The sequence below is a fragment of the Anastrepha ludens genome, chromosome 6 (assembly GCF_028408465.1).
Source record: "Anastrepha ludens isolate Willacy chromosome 6, idAnaLude1.1, whole genome shotgun sequence".
Taxonomy (NCBI): Eukaryota; Metazoa; Arthropoda; class Insecta; order Diptera; family Tephritidae; genus Anastrepha; species Anastrepha ludens.
The window spans coordinates 69678671-69700185 of record NC_071502.1 but is presented as its reverse complement, the minus strand read 5'-3'; the positions used below and the strand labels follow the sequence as shown (position 1 = coordinate 69700185).

General features: G+C 36.2%; 1 protein-coding gene across 1 annotated transcript; it reads right to left on the bottom strand.

Moving 5' to 3' along the window:
• Positions 1–1236: 1236 nt before the first annotated feature.
• On the bottom strand, positions 1237–19138 carry LOC128867318 (maltase A1-like). Its single transcript, XM_054108435.1, has 6 exons — positions 18875–19138; positions 12373–13406; positions 6434–6581; positions 6083–6278; positions 5682–5822; positions 1237–1597 (listed from the first exon to the last, which is right to left on the bottom strand). The coding sequence occupies exons 1-6, from the start codon at positions 19047–19049 to the stop codon at positions 1531–1533; spliced, it is 1761 nt and encodes a 586-aa protein (XP_053964410.1). The 5' UTR covers positions 19050–19138; the 3' UTR covers positions 1237–1530.
• Positions 19139–21515: the final 2377 nt, after the last annotated feature.

Genomic DNA, 21515 nt, shown 5'->3' with positions numbered 1-21515 from the left:
TTTGGCCCACCCTGTATAAGCATCATACCTTGAATCCTCTGGAACCTGTTTCTAATAGTAGTCACGTTGAGAGCCGTCCATCAGACTATAATCCCGTAAAGGAGGATAGGTTTGAAAACAATCTTATGCAGCCAGTGAGTGTTCTTCGGAGAAAGAGTCCACCTACGCCTTTTTGCATAAAAATAGAGCTGAAGTAGCTTTCCTTACTCTGTCCCCTGCATTAGTGTGCCAATTTAATTTCTCGTCGAGAATTACACCTAAATATTTGGCGCTATCCATAGCCTTACACCTTTTAATGTTGACTCCACAGATTGGGGAATTTTGTATTTCTTCAGGAACAGCCCTAATTCTGTTTTCTGAGGTTTCCCACCCAAACCGCTATTTAGAGCCTATCTGGACAGCTTATTAAGAGCGGTCTGCATTAGATCGCTTTAGGTCGAAAGATATTTGGCACATGCGGCAACAACTGGTAACTATATAAATTAATGAAATAATTTTGAAAGACTCTTCAAATTCAACAGGAAGCGATGGTTTTAGTTAAAGAAGTGCAAATAGATCTAATATTTTATTATGTCAAAACATTCTCTTGACAAACTGTATGAGTTGAGTTGTAATACAGGGTAAGACGAGGTTTTCTAACAATACAAATTGGACCATAAGCAATTCCGCTCATGAACAGCATGAAAAGTTTAGTTAGTACGTAAAGTGTCACGCTCTTTTTCCTATTACAAACCAATTTCAGATATGGCGCATTTTTATAATTCTTGCTTTCAAGTGGTAAGTGAGAAGACACAATTTCCACATTTTGTCGGTATTTGCCTCATTTTTTTGAAGAATCTTTGGTCGGCCTTCGTGGTAAAGGTTATGCAAAATCTTTTAAAATCGATTCCGACGAATGTTCTCACTTACAAGATTATTGAGAATGTCTTCACCTTGACATCAATATGCCGATATATGCCAAATATTTTGCATCAAATAACTACATGTGGAAGTCTTATTACGTAGTTTTGAGTTTATTTGTGTAAATGTAACAGCATATTTTGCATTTTCAAAATGCAATCGTTGGCTATTCCAGGTTAATTGTGTCCTACAATCATTTAAAATATAAATATAAATAAGTAAATAAATAAAACACTATATTTCAGTTATGAAAAAGTTGCCAACTCGTTACCGGCGCCCTTTTCATATAAACTTAAAAAACAGGTTAAACAAAAAGAGAGAAGAAGAAGAAAAAAATAAATGCGAGCCACTCCATCCTGTGAAACTCTCACTTTGTCTTACTTTATTTGCATGAAAAACTTGTCTTCATATGTGTTTTCGTAGGAATTATAATTTGAATAGAAGCTATTCGAACATCTGGCATTTTTCATTTGTTTATTATTGCTTTTTGTGCGCGAGGTTCAACTTTGCATTGCGAAACGAGAAATCGAAAAAAAACTACATAAATATATGTATATGCATTCATGTATTTACAAATAAGTAAAATCACATCCTTGCATCTGAGTTGTTCCATCATTGCGGCAGGAACTCTTAAACTTGCGCCAAAATTACGCCTACATATGGCTCGGCCACATATTTCATGGGATCAACGATATCACTGCAAGCAAAAACAACATAAATCGAAATCAAGATTAATATGTAGTTTATAAAATACAAAACCAATACAAGTAATAATTATAGAATAAAACAGCAAAGGAAATTGTAAGAGATTTTATTGTTGATAAATGATAAATAGGGTCCACTGAACACATTATATTTGCCATTCTGTCCTATTTTTTTTTATACAACGGTTTTAAATGGGAAAAATTCTTGCACATAATTTAAGAAAATATACATTTTTAATACTCATGATCACTCTATAGTATTCACCGAAAGTGGAGAATCACTGCCATCATCGATTGACAAACCATGTGGTTAATAGATGAAGCAAATGGTTTAAAGAAACATATTGTTGTAGCATTGGAAAAGTGCTGCCAAAAATTACGTTTGTTTGGCAGCACTTATCGAGAATTAAAAAAATCCGTGCTCATACAGGGAGGCATTTGTTTGAAATACTTGTTACTTGTAATGCTCGCGATCTGTCAACATAGCACCCTCGCTCTTCTCAATATTGTTGTTGACTCTATGTTAAAAACTAAACTAATAGCGCGACGGGCAACACCAAAAGAGAATTTGCAAAGTTGACGCAACTTAAGTCTCACTATATGAACACGATCTAATGAAAATCTAGTAAAAGAGAGTTGGCGGCAAATAGTGAGCGAGCGCATCCTGCTCAATAACTTTGTTGTTGCTTTCACATGCAAGTGAACAGAGCCAAAAACATAGCGATCAGACAAGTAGCGAATCTAAGGCGCCTAAAATTTGTTGAGCTTCCATTAGAGCAATGAGAGACTCGAAGAAAATATATACACATGGGAACTTGTCTGTAAATACATATAAAATGGTATAAAAGCCCTTTTCCTACAAACACTTTCATTTCATTTCATTTATTGCCCAAAATCATTTTATAGGAGTTTACAAAGTTATGATAAAATTAGATTATTTAGCATTATCCTGACATACATTTGTATTTATCTAGGAGTTTAAAACTTATTTTTCTTTTGATTATACATCATTACATTAGGTTATCATTATTATTTGGAATGTCTTTGGCATAATTTGAAAACTTATTTATATTCTCCCAAAAAGGGCTTAAAAAGGAGATAACGTATATTAAACTTCTATAATTTATTTGGCTATAAATTGATCAATGTTAAAAACTAAATTTTCATCGTTGAAGTTGTAAGTATTGTATCGCCTATGATAATATATTGCTTTACTATTTTTATGTAACATATTATTATTTTTTAGTATTTTTAAATATATTGGTGGTAAATGTTTTTCTGTTAGAGGTAATGATATTTCCCTTGCCTTTGACAGATATTTGTTTATCAGTTCATTTTCTATTGTATGAATGTCAGTTTATCAACAAATCTTACTGACGATTTCATTAAGAAAAAGTCTATGCGTGATATTTTACATTTTTCATATAAACTTTTATTAGAAACTCTTTTCCGAAAAGTACCACTTCCGTAAGGTTGGCGGTTAAGACCGCTACAAATTCTTAAAACATATCGTTCAAATCGTCTGAGCCTCTCCATTTGGCTCGAAGAAATGTTGAACCATATCGGATGAGCATAAGATATGATTGGTCTAATTATTTGTTTGTAAATATTTATTTTAATACAGTTCGATAGTCCACCCTGCCTTCTTAATAAATTACAATAGCTAAAGAACATTTTTTTTGCTTTTGTCAAAATGAAATCTATATGTCTTACAAAGGTGAATTTGCTATCCAAAATTATGCCCAAGTATTTGATTTGTTCTTTGTATTTTATGTTGAATCCATTTATTTTAATTTGAGGCTCATATTTACGAGCATTTGGATATAAGTTTTTACGTATTCCTTTAACAATAGTTGTTTCGCTTTTATTGAAGTTTAGTTTTAGCTTCCATTTGTGAAAGTATGTATTTAATTAATTTAGGTATGAGTTAACGGCTTCATTAGCTTTGGTTATGCGTTGGTGAGATCCCAATATAATTATATCATCTGCGTATATGAGCACTTTAATATCGCAATTATTAATTTCGGAACTTAATGGTGGGTCAGGGAAATCAGCTAAGAAGATGTTATAGAGAATTGGCCCCAACAACGAACCTTGTGGCACACCTGAGCTAACGTCTCCCTACAAACACTTTTATTACGCAAAGAAAACATTAGGAACACATCTAATTAACAACTTTTCACGTAACTTTATTAATTATTATTATTAAAATAATTTTTTGAAGTGAAAACTTCTTTAGAATCGTTGGGAGTGATTTGAGACTCGATGAAACGAAAAAGCGACACTCTTGGCTACGAAGCGTTATATGTTGATATACGTATATGTGTGTGGCTGCATACTGCGGAGCCACGCTAGTATAGTGAGTATTGTAGTATATATACTACACTGCCTATTACTTGCTTTGGTGTTTAGTTCAAGCGTCATACGTATGCATGTTTGTATGTATGCTAGTACGTATGTGTGTGCGCCTGCGTATTACGGAGCCACGGTGAGCGAGAAGGCATTATGTATACCTATACTACACTGCCTAATACTTGCTTAGACCAAGCGTCCTACGAATGTTTGTGTGTATGTTAGTACGTCTGTGTAATATACGCGTTACGACGCTCATAATAGCAACCGCTATTTTATATTCGTAAATATTTTCATTTTTAAATATTTACCGCAATTATGCCGAAAAATAATGCAGAAAAGTGTCGTGAATATCGACAGAAAAAATAAATAGCATCACGGAATTTATTCACGAAAATTGAATAATGTATACACCAGAAGTAGATATCGCGGATACTTATATTAGAAAAGATTACGATAAAGTTCCAATGATTTTAAGTGGCGATTTTAACGTAAACTTTGCATTGGACACAGCGGTTCCTTTAATTGACTTTCTCAATACAACATTCAATTTAAAAATGTGTAACAATCGCACTGAATCGAAAACACGATCAAAAACAACAATTGACGCGGTATTTCAAAGATATGTTGACAACATCGAAACCAAAGCATTTGTATCATATTTTAGCTATCATAAGCCACTCGTATCATTTGTTGAAATTGAAAACATTGAGGATGATTAATAATAAAATGAAGAAAATAAAATATGAACTTTATAGCAATATTATAATGAACCTATAATTATCCCGCTCCTAATGTTGCTTTCGTCTCATTCTCTCTCAGTTTGTTTTACGGAAGGTTTCACTTCTATTGCGTCTAACCGTTAGACTGGTATTTTTTTTTTTTTTTTAATGGAATCCAAATATTTCGTTTTCGTATCTTTATTGTATTGAGCTGAAATTAAACGAGCTCACAAATGCGAAAAATTATTTCTCTACCATCAATTTTATTTTACTTTTAATTTCCCTATTGGTTTCTTCATTAATATCCACTACTTGGTTTAACTTTATCGCTCCAGTAATAATCAAAATATGTGCTGAAATTTCAACTTTCAAAGCACGAATATAAATATTCAAAGTACCAAAACGTCACCAAAAGCTACAAAGACAATTCAACCGGTAAACCACTGCACAATCTGCTTTGCCGCTTTGACTTCTCGAAGCCATTGAAAGTCCCTTGCAGCTCGCTGTCACTCTGATATCTGTTTCCCTTTTCATATCATTGTATTGCATTAAATATCTATTCTGGTGTCAAAATGCTTAGTTAAAATTGTAACTTATTAAAAGCTTGAAAGAGCTCAAAGGCAACTTAATAGTCCCCGTGGAAGACAGCAATATCTTGAAACTTAGCCAGAAAACAATTTTATTATACGAACAGGCCGCACTAGTAGTTATGATTGTTTAAAAATCCTGATACATCATTTGAATACTAAAAGGCTCCTATAGCACATTTGCAGAAATATAAAGGAAGTCCCGGTAGCATGAAATCACACTAATATTTTCTTTACGAATGATACTCAATCGCGAATGATTTGCACAATTTAAACACCTATGGATATTTGCGAGGGAAAATCAATACATAAAGTGTAAGAACACTTTCAGGGGACCTTCATTATCCCATTTCAACCATCTTCTGCGCTTTTTTAACTTAATTTCATTGTTCTATATCTCTCTTTTCTCTACTCACCCATCGTGATATGCCGACTGCAATGACGATGTTATCACCTCCGCTTGAGAGCCCATATTGAAGTGTTCATTTATATTCAAACTTTGTGGTGTGCCACCCAGATTTAACACAATCACAAATAAATCATCACCTGATATCTCACTGCAATAAATACAAAAGGGAATATTAAACAATAATTTACGAAACAAAATGAGCAACAACAATCAAAAGTAAATACATAAATACTATAAGAGGCGCGGTAGCTTGGCAACACTTGAAGCTGCTTCACTTCTACCCTGAAGTGCATTATGCGGTGAGTGCCTGAAAGTGGCAACGCCTAAGTGCATTATGAGAGCGCTAATAAAGTATTAGCATATATGTGCGTATGTATGTCACCATGTAAGTGTGTATATTGCACCCACCGTGAATAAATGATAATGTCATTGCCAATGGCCTTTATCTTAAGTGGGCCATCTTGTAGAGAGCGTAATTTGCGTAGGCGAATTAATTTCATAAATATCTGCAGATGACTTTTTGGTGCGCGCAACTGGGCCAGCGCATTATTTGTGCGATAATTACTGGCGACTGGCAGCCAAGTGCGGTCGGCGGTAGAAAAGCCTGAAAGCGGCAGAAAATTTAAGTAAATGGATAATAATATACCTATGTATTATAATTGCGAAAAAATAAATATTACTCAGAAATAGTTCATATGTAGTTATGTGTTATTACTATCAGTATATATACGAGTACAAGCATAGTGGATGTTTACTAACCAGCATTTTTAGAGGCGTCCCATTGATAGGGTGTGCGAGCGGGATCCCGCGAGTAGTTCTGATAGTTGCTGGGGTCAGCATTGCAGCCTTGTGGGTCGACCGTTTGCTCCCATGTTACCTCGCCATCTACCATGCATAGTTCTTCGCCCTAAGAAAGTCGATTATAAGGTGAAAATAATGGTTTAAATTTTATAAAATAATTAAAGATGCCAGAATTGGGTGTTTACTACAATTGATAAGGCGTTTAGTAACACGTGTCGTACGTAAAGTCGAACAATAAGAAGGTTCTGCCAATGAGTTCAAAGTAAATGGGTGTCAATATCACAATCTAGTTATATGATATGTTAAGCATGTAAAAAATAACGGTAGGCATTATTTTTTTCAAAGAAAAAGCGATTTTTTTAGAAGGAAGACGAAAATGCATTGCGAGCATGCGAGACGACTTTTATACGCAAAATCTATAGCCGCATATCAGAACCTTCAGTAGTTCGGATAATTTTATTTTTCAGTTGCTTATTAGTTTTGCCTCCATCTATCAAAACAAGGAAAATGCGTCACAAACGAAAATGCACGCCTGCTCAAAAAGCACCCATAAAATATAAGGTTCTACTTATGTACACTCCAATCGACAGCAAAAATCAGTTCAGTTTTTCCATTGAAATTATAAAGCTAATTAAACTATCAGTCCTATGCCAAAATATTTTTGAAAAAAACTAAGAAAATATTTTGAAAAAAAACCTCAAATGATGGAAGAGTTAACCTAAAAGGTCACATAGAAATATTTTAAAGTTCTGTTGGAATACTATTTTGGCAGAAGTCTTAAAGAAAAGAAATTCGTAAACATTTGCATTTTGTCATAAAAACACGGACAATTTTTCCACTAAGTCAAGTAATTTTTCGTCAGTTATTTCTAATATTGAAATTTTTATCGCAAATATCAAAACAAATCTAAAGTATTTCACAGCTGCTTACGGTTACGGGGAAAAACAAAATTCAATAGACACATATGGCTATGGTTATGGTTATGGCATTTTGGTGCGGCACTTAGGCACACTAGTTTACACCAAAAATGGTCCTCGACCAAAAAGCGTTCGTGAAGATTTCGTGCAACATAAAAGAAGAAGTTTGAGAGTAAAAGCATATTTTCGACCTCAAACATAGACAAGTCAAAAGCTGCAAAATCACACGTGTTGACTTTATGGGTCATAACTTCTACAATTTTTCGTCGATTTAGACAAACTTAGGCTTAAAATGTAGGTGACAAAATTGTCTTTCAGAAAACCTATCTTATGTCGATATAAAAAATTTTTTTGTTCCAGAAAAAAGTTAATAAACTTTGATAATTTAGTAAAAAACGTCAAAAATGCCTTTTTTTTACTTTCAACATCTGCGAAAACTACGACTTCCATTGACACGAATTATATATTGCCATGTAGGTTATATGTGTGCCTTTCGAAATGTATGCACTTCAGAGAAATGGCGCACTGTTTTCGAGATTGCAGGTAATAACTGCACTATTGCAGAAAAAACAGGTTTTTTGGGAATATCTCGGAAACCGTTCTTTGAAAAAAAAAAATAAAATTCATTTTTGGTTCAGCGACCTCAAATTAGTCTAAAAAACGCTTTTTGGTCGAGGACCATTTTTGAAAGTGAAAATTCGTACACTAGTGTAATCGATTACAATGAGGCCAAGAGTGGTTGCGCACCGTACCGCTAATTGGGTCCCAGTGAATTTGTTAGAATCAGCTGTTGAGGCGATGCATATATAAAGTTTTGTTTCAATTTTTTGTTTAAAAAAAATTTTTTTTTCTGTTCTTAAAGTCAACTTAACCTAACTTAAATTTCTTTTTATACAAAACATTCCTTCTTTTTGGCATGTTTCTTTTTTAGCTTAATTTAACTGCACTTTTAAATTATTTTTGCTTTCTATTGTTTTCCTGGTTTGCATTAAACTAAATTTCATTTTGTAGTTAAAAATTTTTTACAAAGTACATTTTTTTCTAAGTCTGACTTTCAATTTTTTTGGAAAACATATTTTTTTTAGTACTTTTTATTAATTATCCTAACTTCTAAATGCTTTTCGGTACTTTTCTTCCTATTCTATTATTTTCATTAAAATAACCCAACTTTTAAATTGTTTGCAACTTAATTTTTCATTAACGTTCTCGTTTGCAATAACCTAATCGAACTATTTTTGTTTATTTTTTTTTTTTTTTCTGTAAAAGATTTTTTCTTTTCATTGACTTTCTTATTAGCATTTGCCTAACTTAACTGAAATGTCTGTTTTACAGCACATTTTTTTCTATTATCGTTCATGTTTGATGTTTGATGTAATCCTAGCGAAACTTTCAAATTTTTTGCAAAATAATTTTTTGTTTTAATTTTTGCCCTAACTTTTAATTTTTTTCTTTCTATTGCTCTTTTTGCTTGCATTACCTAATTTATTTAATTTTTTTTAATCAAATTTCCCTTCTTATTGTCTTTTGTGTTTGCTTTAGTCTAACCTAGCTTCTGAATTTCTTTTATGAACGCTGACTATTATAACACTTTTTTCTTAGTTATCTCGCACATCTCATCTGGGATTACGTCACGACATGTATGTGTGCGTTTTTCCGCTTCAGTCTACGTGATCTTCTGCGCTATCATTAATTAACCACAGTATAGTCTACTTAGGAATTTTTGATACACTCTCATACATTCACATAAAGGTATGTATATATTTGTGTATTTTACATTATCATCATAGTCACCACAGGCTTGCGTTGATATTCTGAATGCTACAGCACATATTTTTTATTCATTTATCACTGTTCGTACACAATAAAGGACCCGATTTCACGGTCAGTTGAATGCACATTGCGATTTATTATTTCTGACCAGCAATAATAGAGTCTTCAGCAATATGTTTCCACAGCAGTAACTGTCATCGTTATGAAGATGAATACTGTTGGTTTTTTGAAAGGTTTTTAAATTTTCGCGGAACAGCCGTTTTAACCACCTGCAAATCTCTTCCACTCACATGAACAACTAACAGTCCACAAGTTTTCATTACTACAAAGTTTCTGGTGGAAGCGCACGCACTACTAGAGCGCGTTTCAGGTTTTGTTTGTATTTGTTGATTTGAATCACTTTGCTTTGATAGTTGATGGTATGTAGGTATGTGTACTATGTTTGAATAGGCCTTCATTAATCTTACTTTTTCCATACTCGCTTTTCAGCTTTGTCTTTTTTTTCTTACAAATAATTGCTTTATAGCCGGTACTATTATAAATACCGCTCCACATCGTTGCGCACGTTTTGATTCTGGGCAATTTGTTGAAACATAGCCCAGTGTTAAGCAATTATAACACTTAATCGATTTAGATACATATTTCACTTTCCCTATTTATTGCTTTTTTTCACTTTTTTCGCCGGTTATTAACATACATACGCAGTTATAATGCAACACCTGATATTTTAATGATTATATACGGAATAATTATAAATATCACATATCAACTTGATTCGATTTTTTTAATCATCCGAATACCTTAGAGCAGATCATCATCATTAATTCAATTAATAATAGTGGGTCTTTAAAGCTTGAGTATCACGAAAATTCCCCTTATGTTTTAAAAATTTTATTATTCATAGGACTATAATCGATAAATGTGATTAGTGCAGACTGATAGTAAGCCTTTCCGAGTTTTATAGCAAAAAAAAAAGTACTTCAATCGTTTGCTTAATTTTTGATTAATTGCGGTTTGAAATTAATCTTATACAATAATTGACACAATTTGGCTTATAAACACGCCTCTTTTGTAAGTATGTTTCTATCGGAAAAAAAAACTTTTTAGGAGAATTAACACCCAGCATTCAACAAACGCTGTGCAAAGCAACTGTGCATATATATTCGGTTACAGTGGAACTTTATTTTAAAAGATTTCCGTAGAGAAATGTTCGAGTATTTTAATATGAATGGATTTTTAGCTCGGTGCATAGGAACTATAACTTTGCAAAACTGGTTAGACCGATCAGTTAATTTACACTTCGAAAATTTAGTTAACTTACACGCCCTTTTTGAAAGTTTATCGAATTTAGAATTTTGAATAAGCGCGTTCGTTTTTTATTTGGAATATCTGATGCTCTGCGCGTCTGAAACAATTAGTAATGGGGCAACTCCATGTCAAGTGATCCAAGATATACGTGAATATAGAATGAATTCATTTATTCTATTGGTGAAACCTTTAAAATATGAAAAAAGTTGTACAGTGTAAATGACTAAGTTTTGAAATAAATTTATTTTTCTTTTATTGCCTCACCCAATTGCCTAATAGCAAAGTAAGGCAAAAATATGAAACTTTTTATTATTATTCCAATTATTATGTGGAGACCAACTAAATAATCGCTTTTGAGATAAAGTTTTCATCTAACTTCTCCCACTCTCAAGTGGAGCAACGCTATTTTTTAGCATTCTTTAACTCCAGGCGAAGCGCGGGGCCAATAATTATTAGAATTCTCAATTGAAGATACCGTTGCGAATTTATTTCAGCGAGAAACACTTTAGTCCTAAAACCGACCTCGAGTTGTTATCATACTGAAATACTTAGTGTGTTAAAATAACCACATTTTCTTTCTTTCCGTGAAAGGTTTATACTGGAAGAAGTAAGCTCATCGATGTATCCCATAAGATCAAAATTTCTTAGATATATCTGTTTTTTTTTTTTGCAAATTTACAAATGTTTAGTAATATGTAAGAACATTTTTAAATATTATTGTGTATGGCTTGTAAATCCATTATTATTAATTTTTTTTTTTTTTGCGCAAATGGTTTAAAACGGTTTCATGATCAATCTTTAGCTCCTGGGCGATGCTACGACTACTAACGATAACCTTTGATTATTTCTGTGATTTTATCGTCATTTTCGATGACGGGCCTGCTTGCAATAGGTGCATATTTAACATCGAACATTCCGGGATAGAATCGCCGACACCAAACTTGCACGTAATTAGCTGTTAGAGCACTTTCACAATTTCAGCGGCCTGGCTTACATTTTCTTCTTTTTTTCAAAGAAAAACTGTAAAATGTACCGAATTTCCACTGAATGGAATATACCTACAAAAGAACAGAAATGACACCTTGGTAAAGAGCTTAAACTTTAAAATGTTTCTTCAGTACTTGACGAGATATTGATCACTTCAGTCACCTACCGACAAAATAATGGATCTCTTTTCTATCCAGTTGGAATTGAAATTTTGAAATTCCTAATAATTGTTCGGTTCACTGTAAGAGTTTGAACATAACTAGGAATGTTCCCATAACTCTGGTACTTTCGGGGATGAGCATAGTCTCAACTATTAATGGAAAACATACAATCTGAGAGAGCGTCTTTTATAAAAATAACAAAAAAAACTGTCCAAACATTTAGGGAAAAAAGATAATATTTTCACATGCCATGCCATGCTACCAGGCACTTCTCAAGAAATATACTTTCAAAAAAAGAGTAAAATGCGGAAATGGACCTAAAGTGATTACAAATCATAATTAAAAGCTTGTTATAAAAATGGTACTAGAACTCTACCAATGTGGTTTTTGAAAGACTGATGGCAGTTGTACTACCATTTCGCAATTATTATGGGCGCCATGAAAACTTTGCTCAGTATCCCAGTGGTTATTTTCATGCAAGAAAGGTTCACTTTTCTAACTTTCAGCACGGCCTGCACTAAAAGAAATGAAAAAGTTTCCCTCAAGATTCATAAAGTGGGAATGAGCATTCATTATATCGCTATGTTTATCGCTACTTTATACTTTTACCTAAGTACGCCCTACATTGAAGTCCATCACATCTTCTTTCTATTATTCTTAATTACTTACTTAAAAGTCTTACTAGCTTGACTTAACCCAATTTTAGTTCTTGAGCCAACACCATAATTCATTTTCTACTTCCTTGCATACATACATAGTAGGTCACCGCATTTCCTGGCAAAGTCTGCAGCAGTATCGCAAACAGATCAGCACGCTGTACACCCAATCGCGTCGAATAGCGTGGATTATCATGATTGCCCAGCACCCAGTTAGCCGACACACCTGCTGGCATACTTTGCATCCAACGTTCAATGATATCCACAATTTCTTGCGCTGACGAATCGTTCTTCACATTTCTCATGAAATAAAAATTGAATGGCACCATCGATCCATTTCGTTGTCCATCTCCATAGTACAACATCAAATTATCAAAAGTAGTATAAGCCTCTGTCAATAAAACGCGTGATTCACCGCCTTTTTCCTTCCTATACTGCTCCACCAATTCACGCCACTGATACACCATTTCAATGGACTCCGGTTGATCTTGTGTATACGTATGATTCAGATGACACCAATCATCTGGGTCTGGGCATACACTCACATCGTCAATGACTGGTTCGTCAGGAAAATTACCATTCTCATCTGGCCCCTTTTCGAACATGAAGGGTATCGCATCAATGCGAAATCCTGAAATGCCCGTATCCAACCAATAACTCATAACCTCCTTCATCTTCGCGACCACTAGTGGGTTGCGGAAATTCAAATCTGCTTGCTTAATAGAGAACTGATGCAGATAGTATTGCTGACGCTGCTCATTCCATTCCCAGGCGCTATAGCGAAAAGCGCTTATCCAATTGCTGGGTGGTTGACGGTTACCATTTGCATCTACTGTGCCATTATGCCACACATAGAAGTCTTCATAGCCTGGTTCACGATTCACTGACTTCACAAACCATTCGCACTCATCACTGGTGTGGTTCGGCACAAAGTCGAGTATAATGCGGATACCTACTTGTTTGGCACGTGCAACGAGCGCCTTGAAATCCTCCATAGTGCCGTATTCGGGATGTATGGCATAGAAATCGGAGATATCGTAGCCGAAGTCAACCATGGGAGATTTGAAAATGGGCGAGAGCCAAGCAGCCGTAAAGCCGATATCCTTAAGATATTGCAGTTTCTCTGTTACGCCTGGAAGTAAATAAGATAAATTAAAAACGGGGTACATGATTTTCAAACAAATTGAATTTTGAAAGAAGTTTTGCTTCACGCCGTTTTATTCATAGTATAGATGAACTATTCGAACTTTTGTCAAAAATTTTAGTCTGGTCCCCATGAAAAAAGTTCGACCAGAGGTCCTGTCTTCGACAAAATTGGGGGACATCCTTTTTATAATTATTGGTGTTTCTTCGTATTGGGTAATCACTGTTGGACAATGTACTTAAAAATCACAAAATTCATTTGGCACTTCGTAGACGATATTTGTGTCCTCTTCCATAGGTTCTCTGACGTGGAGACAAAGCCGAACAAACTGTTCGAGTTGACTAGGATTAAAGCGATGTCCATCAACAATACCAATAACAACCGAGTTATAATAAAAGGCTATCTCATGTCGACAACGTCTGTTATCTGAGATGCACAATGGCCGTGCAAAGTACGCGGTTCCACATTTTGAGATGATCAAAGCGTGTTAAGCGAGCCAAGTATTTTGGACCTTGCCATCAATTCTTTTAAAAATTTACTTATTTGCTCCCAGTATCTGCTTTTTTGTTGTGTGTTTTTTTTTTTTTTTTTTTTTTTGTCGGGACAACTATATTAGCAAGTGCAGCACTCGGACATTAATTAAGTCCATTGTACTACACTTGGATTCACTTTTACTCTTCTTTCAATCTACCCGATCTCTGCAGAAATCTGACTCGATCTTGTGGTGCCAAGGAACCAAGATGGTCATTTCTTAACACATCAGTGCCAAAAACCTCAAACCTGATTCGAGCGAAGGCGGGGCAAACGCACAGGAAGTGGTCTGTCATCTCATCCTCCTCTTCGCAAGCCCTTTTCGACTCACGAATTAGCTTCTTGTAGTTCTTCTGAATATGACGGTATCGCTCCCAGTCCTCAGCAAGATTAGTCTTGAGGGCCCGGTTTAGAAGTTTTCTCGACTCACACCTCAATGTTTGGAGCTCTCGGTTCCACCACGGAACGGGAGTCCGATCAAGGAAAGTTCGAACTGGACAGGCTGACTCAAAATATTCAACTAAGGCAGCGCGGAGTTTCTCAACTGCCACTTCAATCCCCTGTTCTTTCCGAAGTCTTGGTGGTGTCACGTCAAAGCCCCGCAACGCCCCCCTAAACTTCTGCCAGTCTATTTTCCTGGGGTTTCTAGAGGGCTATGGCATTTGTGCCTCCTCGCCGCACTGAAACCCAATATACCTGTGGGTCGACCACGAATCTTCGGCAAGGACTCTCCAGCTCCTGATTAACCACCCAAATTTTGAATTTGATAAGATGAGATCAATCAGATCCTGCTTTCTAGCAGTAACAAACGTGGGCTGTCTGCCCTTATTGTGCATGTTTGGGCAAGAGGAAGCGATAAACTCGAATAGCCGAGAGCCCCGCTCATTCCATTTGCTGCTGCCTCAGATTGTATGCTGGGCATTGGCATGGCAGCAGAGAACGAGGCCCAGACTGCGCCGCTTACGAGACCTTACGAGACTGATGGCCTTCACAGGTGGTGACCCTTCCAGGGCATCGTAAGAAAAATAAGCAGATGCAATCACAAATCTCAGCCATCCGCTTCTACCCTTATAACACACCTCAGCAGCTACCAGGTCCTGACAACAGAGTTGCTCAAGACTCGTCTCAGTGAGATGGAATGATACTATAAGACCGGTCCTCGGACTCCTGTCATATAATACCGTGGCCCCTTTCAACGCGCTAAAGCCACAGAGGCGACCCCTAAAGACCCAGGGCTCTTGCACTGTTGTTATATGAGTATCTGCTTATTAATGTACGTCACGAGGCTGGGGCGAACATGACATATGACTATACTGATTTGCTATGCCTATTTGAAAGTTATGTGAATACTATTATGCAATTTGCAGAGATTACTGAGCATAACCACAACTATTATTGAAAAAAGATTTATAATTTGTGTTCTGCCCAAACAACAAAAATATTATCCCAACAATTTTAACCAAAAAAATTTTAGTACATTTTATTCTAAATAATTAAAAACGTTTTAAAAATATTAGACAGATCCGAAGATATTTCACTATAAAAAATATATACCAAAACTTGCAACTTTTATTAAATTTGTAAAATATAATATTAAAGTTTTGAATTTTTTTTTAGTTTACTTTTTATTATACCCTTCACTTTAAAAAACTCGCAACATTAAATAAATTTGTAAAATATATGATTAAAGTTTTGAAACAGTAGGCTGCATATCTACTGGGTACCTGGTCACAAAGGCATTATGGGGAACGAAATAGTAGATTAGATAGCAAAAAGTGCTGTTAGACTACCTTTTGAACAAGAGAATGACATACCAAAACCGCTAAATACAATTGAAATGGTCGACTACATGAAAAGGCGAGTGGAAGCTAGGTGGACTAATCTGACCACATGCAAAACAGCAACACTAACGACAAAAAACTGACTCAATTCGTACTTACGGTCTCGCGAAAGGACTGCAGAACTATCATAGGTATGCTAACAGGCCACAATCTATTGGCTGTATATGCGTACAAGATAGGGATTGCTAACACGGACAAATGCAGGAAATGCAGAGAGGATGTTGAGGAAACTTTAGAACACCTTCTGTGCGTTGGTCCGGCATTATCAAAAACGCGTTTAAAATGCCTGGGAGCCCCATTGTTTCAGGGTCTAGAGGACGTCTCCCAGCGCTGCTTAGATTCGCCAAATGCGCTGACATCCTACATGAAGTCTACTTTAGGTATTCATAGAGGTCGGTCTCCATCTGGTATCTCTAGGGACCAAAAGGTCTATGCGTAGCTTGTTGCCAACCAGGCTAACCTAACCTAACCTCATTATAGCCTACAAATAACCCAATTTTCAGAAGCATTAACGATAATGTCGAAAACATTAATCATGCTCATAAGGATTAAATGCAGCAGACCGTTAATATCCATTCCCCACAGCACCTCAGACATATATATGCACAACCTGAAAACTAATTGGAGGGAAGTGAAAGTAGATTTTGGGATGTTCCCATTCATTAGCCTCCACACACTTACACACAAAAATATATCGATGTTATATTAAATTTCATAGTATAACTTTCGATTCGACAGTGTCCATCTCAGACTACTACACTAGACACTTGTTTTTAATCGTATTATTAACTTAATATCCACCCGTGCCACTAACGAAAATTTTCATTTTATTCTTATGAAAGATTTCCACTTTCAATATATCGATCGATATTTTGTAATCTCTTTTTTTTAGTATATCTTCACAAATGTCTAAAAAATTATACCAAGAATAAATTACTCCGGTGTGCAGTTTGATATATTTAGGCCATCAAATCGATGTCCCTATAAATGATCTTGTAGATGGGATTTTATGGTAAACAGATTCATAAAAGAAAAGGATTGAGAGACTTATTCTTGCCTGTCATAGGATGTGCGCTAGTATTATTTTATATTCACACTGACATACCTCACTTTAGTGGTCGATATGTACGAATTTAAGAAAAATTCCAGCATGAGACATTACGTTTAAAATTCGGATTTACATAGTTTTTGTAAGGAAACGTCCTGTGTATGTATTCATAAAAATTTATTAAAATTAAATAAGAAATAACTAAATTGTCTACTCTTGTCAATAAGTGTTCGTGCTGAGGTTATGAAACGCATGTTTGCCGCATATATTGGGAGGTTGAATTAGTTTTAAAGGTGACACACAGATGGCGCTATTTATCACTTTATCGCGTTGACAATAAAAAAAAAAAAAATAATTGGCGCGTACACTTCTGTTAGGTGTTTGGCCGAGCTCCTCCTCCTATTTGTGGTGTGCGTCTTGATGTTGTTCCACAAATGGAGGGACCTACAGTTTCAAGCCGACTCCGAACGGCAGATATTTTTATGAGGAGCTTTTTCATGGCAGAAATACACTCGGAGGTTTGCCATTGCCTGCCGAGGGGCGACCGCTATTAGAAAAATGTTTTTTATTAATTTTGCTTTCACCGAGACTCGAACCAACGACCTCTCAGTGAATTCCGAATGGTAATCACGCACCAACCCATTCGGCTACGGCGGCCGCCTATCGCGTTGGCAATACTGAATATATATTCATGACAAAGCCTCATCCCTAGGCTTTGTTTATCAGTATCTGTCATTTCGCTGAAGTATAAACAACGCAGTGTTTTCGTGCTCCGAGTATGTCAACTTTCGTGCCGTCGAAACGCAATTTGCGGAAAGCTTTGCTTTTCTGCTTCAATTTGAAAAAAAATACAACCCAAGCCCGTTAATTGCTGCAGGAGGCCTACCCAGCCCATACTCCGTCGATTTCAACATGTGAGTACTGGTTTCGACGATTCAAAAGTGGTGATTTTCACACCGAAGACAAGGAGCGTCTTGGCCAGCCCAAAAAGTTCGAAGACGCTGAATTGGGGGAATTGGTAAACGAGGACTCGTGCCAAACCCAAGAAGAGCTTGATGAATCATTGGGCGTTGATAAATCAACCGTTTGCAAGCGTCTAAAAGCGATGGGAATGATCCAAAAGCAAGGACATTGGGTTCCGTACGAGTTGAAGCTGCGCGACGTCGAAGGGCGACTTTTTACGTGCGAATTGCTGATCGAGCGACAAAATCGGAAGGGTTTTTTGCATCGGGTGGTGACTGGCGACGAAAAATGGATCCACTACGATAACCCAAAACGCAAAAAATCATGGGGTTTGCCCGGCCACGCATCAACGTCGACGGCCAAGCAGAATATTCACGGCAAGAAAATCATGCTCTGCATTTGGTGGGATCAGGTCGGCGTCGTATATTTTGAGCAGCTCCAACCGGGCGAAACAATCACGGGGGATCGTTACCGACTGCAATTGATGCGTTTAAGCCGGGCATTGAAAGAAAAACGGCCGGAAACGGTAAAAAGGCACGACAAGGTTATTTTGCAACATGACAACGCTCGGCCGCATGTTGCTCAACCTGTCAAAAAATACCTTGGAACGCTTGGCTGGGAAGTGTTACCCCACCCGCCGTATAGTCCAGACATAGCTCCCTCCGATTATCATTTGTTCCGGCATATGAGTCTCGATTTGGCGGACCAGCGGTTCTCCTCGTACGAGGCTACCAAAATATGGGTTGAGTCATGGATAGCCAAGCAGCGGCCAGAATTTTGGAGAAACGGCATCCGGAAATTGCCCGAAAGATGGGCGAAAGTTGTAGCTAGCGATGGCCAATACTTCGAATAAAATATTTTGTACCGTTTTTTCACAATAAAGCCCCAAATCTTCGAAAAAAAACCTTTAAAACTAATTCAACAATTTATTTCATAAATTTACCATTCACTCTTTCTCAAAGCCACTAGTACCAAGTATTTATTATAACACCTTGTAATTTTATTTCATGGCACTATTTTAATTACTGTAATCTAAGTTTTTTTCTTTCTTCACTTCCCCCCACAAATCTTACCGTTCAAATCACCGATTCCATCTCCATTGCTATCCTGAAAAGAACGCGGATATATTTGATAGTAATTGGCGCCGTCCCACCATTCCTTGGAGTGCGCAATATTCGTATAGAGCCCCAAAAAGGTGGCGGTAGTGAGTAACACACGACAAATATGCATTATCAATGTTGCAATCATACAATATTAGTTTTATTATTTTACTTAAGGATTCTCCATAGAGTGAAAGGAATGTTTAGTTAAATGAGGAACTACCTTATTTTGGAATAAATATGTTAAACTGAAGTTCTAATTTTCACACTCAGTCTTATTTATAGGCGCCGCTTCAGAACTAAATACACTTAAAAAATTATCTGTATAAAAACAATAATATTTATTGCATTTTAATTACACTCATTATATTAGAGTTTTTGAAAAATGTTTTAATGTTGGCTTCGTGTAGGTGGCAGTCCGCGTCGAGTACACTTGCGCATGAATGTCGTGTGATTGGCCCCGTGATCGAAGTGCACTTCTCATCACGGATAGTAAATGATAAAAAAACAACTATTTTCCAATCAGCAATCGCCTGTCGGTAGGCCATGGCAAGCCTCTCTAATAAAAATATCTGTCTTACAAAGATGGATTGTATAAAGTTTTAGTTCCTTCCTTACATTATTAGAAAAACAGAGAATGGCACACTAAGAGAAGCTGGACTAAGCATCTAAGTAATAATGAATCCATTAGTGTTCTAAAGTTGATACTGGAACATGTTCCATGTAGCATTTCTTTCTGCAAGGGAAGCTTTAACACACCAGATAGCAGTGGTAGTTCCATTAAACAATGCAAAAAAAAAATAATGAATAATGAAACAAGAATCGAAATATAAAATTTGCCCAACTTTTGGACTTTAGTACTTATAAGCCTATAACTTAGTGCATTATTAGCTGGTTGTGCGAAGAAAAAACTTGGACTTTCGAATGATGTATATGTATATGCATGTTTATTAAACCGAGGGCTTAAAAATGTTAAAATAACCCTTGTAGTGTGGCAGCTACTGCTCAAACAATTTGCCGTCTAGTAACTCGATGAGTAAAGTCATCATCGACGCTGTTCACCCTGAGCAGGTGGTTGGACTACACAAATTTTGAAAAGGAATACAGAAAGGAGGTACATATGTAACCGTTCTTGTTATTGTTTTTGCAGCATAAACGCTCCATAAATGCTTAGGAAATACTGGTGGAGTAACAGTTCTTGGCAGCCGCCGTAGCCGAATGGGTTGGTGTGTGACTACTACTCGGAATTCAGAAAGAACGTAGGTTCGAACCTCGGTGAAGCGCCAAAATGAAAAAAATATTTGCTAACAGCTGTCGCCCCTCGGCAGTCAATGGCAAACCTCCGAGTGTAATTCTGCCATGAAAAAGCTCCTCATAAAAAAATATCTGCCGTTCGGAGTCGGCTTGAAACTGTAGGTCCCTCCATATGTGGGACAACATCAGGACGCACGTCGCATATAAGAGGAGGAGCTTGGTCAAACATCCAAAAAGGGTGTACGCGCCAATTATATATACGTATTCCAGGTATAAATGCGCGTTATTTCTGTCGTGTACGTTTATCATTGGCTGCGTATGTTGAATGAGTTCTTAATAGCGAGAAGGGATGAGTGACAGTTGGTTGATGGATTGAGGTTACACAAAATAGAAATTATGAAAAACAACTTTTCCAGAGCATTTGACTCCTCGATTGGATTAGCCTGGGAAATAAAATAATCTGACGGTCCCAGACTACTTTCTACTGGATTACTTAGATAGGCTGGTTAACGTAAAGAAGTGAGAAAGCCTTCAGACTTTCAAGTACAACACTCACTAAGAAATCGGAAACCTTACACCGGAAATATTGCCCAAGGCGATGCAAGACGACATAAACGGCTGGACCACTCGTCATTAAATAAATAAATGTAAAAAATAATATTATTCTTTAAATTTTTATTTTCACTTGTTTTCTTTTCTTTTATTTCATTTATTTATTTACTTTTTATTTGATGTACGAAAAACTAATAGTTTTTGCTGCGCCTTATAGCGTACATGTTCTATTCTTTTAGGAAATCTACGTTCCACGATCTACAAGCAATTCCCTCCTCACTTTTTGACCGCCAAATATTTCAGCGACTTTCCCGCTCAGTGTAGCAGGAACTTTCCGCTTCAAATTGCATTTGATGTTTTTCCGGTACCTGACTGTGTAAACAGTTGGTCTCCACCAATTATCTACTCAAGTGTATTATTATCCGTATGTAGATACGCGAGTATTTGTACACAGTGTGCGCTTGTTTAGGCGTTTATTTTATTTCCATTTAATTAACGTGCGAAAATTTCAACCCATAACGCATTGATTAATCGTAATTTTCATTATTTGTGAAGCAATTATACAATTTAATTGGACATGTGAGTGAATGAGTTCGCCCAACTCCGATGACAAGTATGTGGAATGAAAAAACAACAACCATTACCATTTTATTAGTGTGCATATTAGGGCAACGTGTGTTAGGCGACAATTACGCTTGCATTATTAACAACAAATGATGTGCTGATCGTAGTTTGTATTCACCGAATTGATAAGGATCAGCGACGTAACTAATTGTATGACAACTCAATTGGCATTAGCACAGTGACA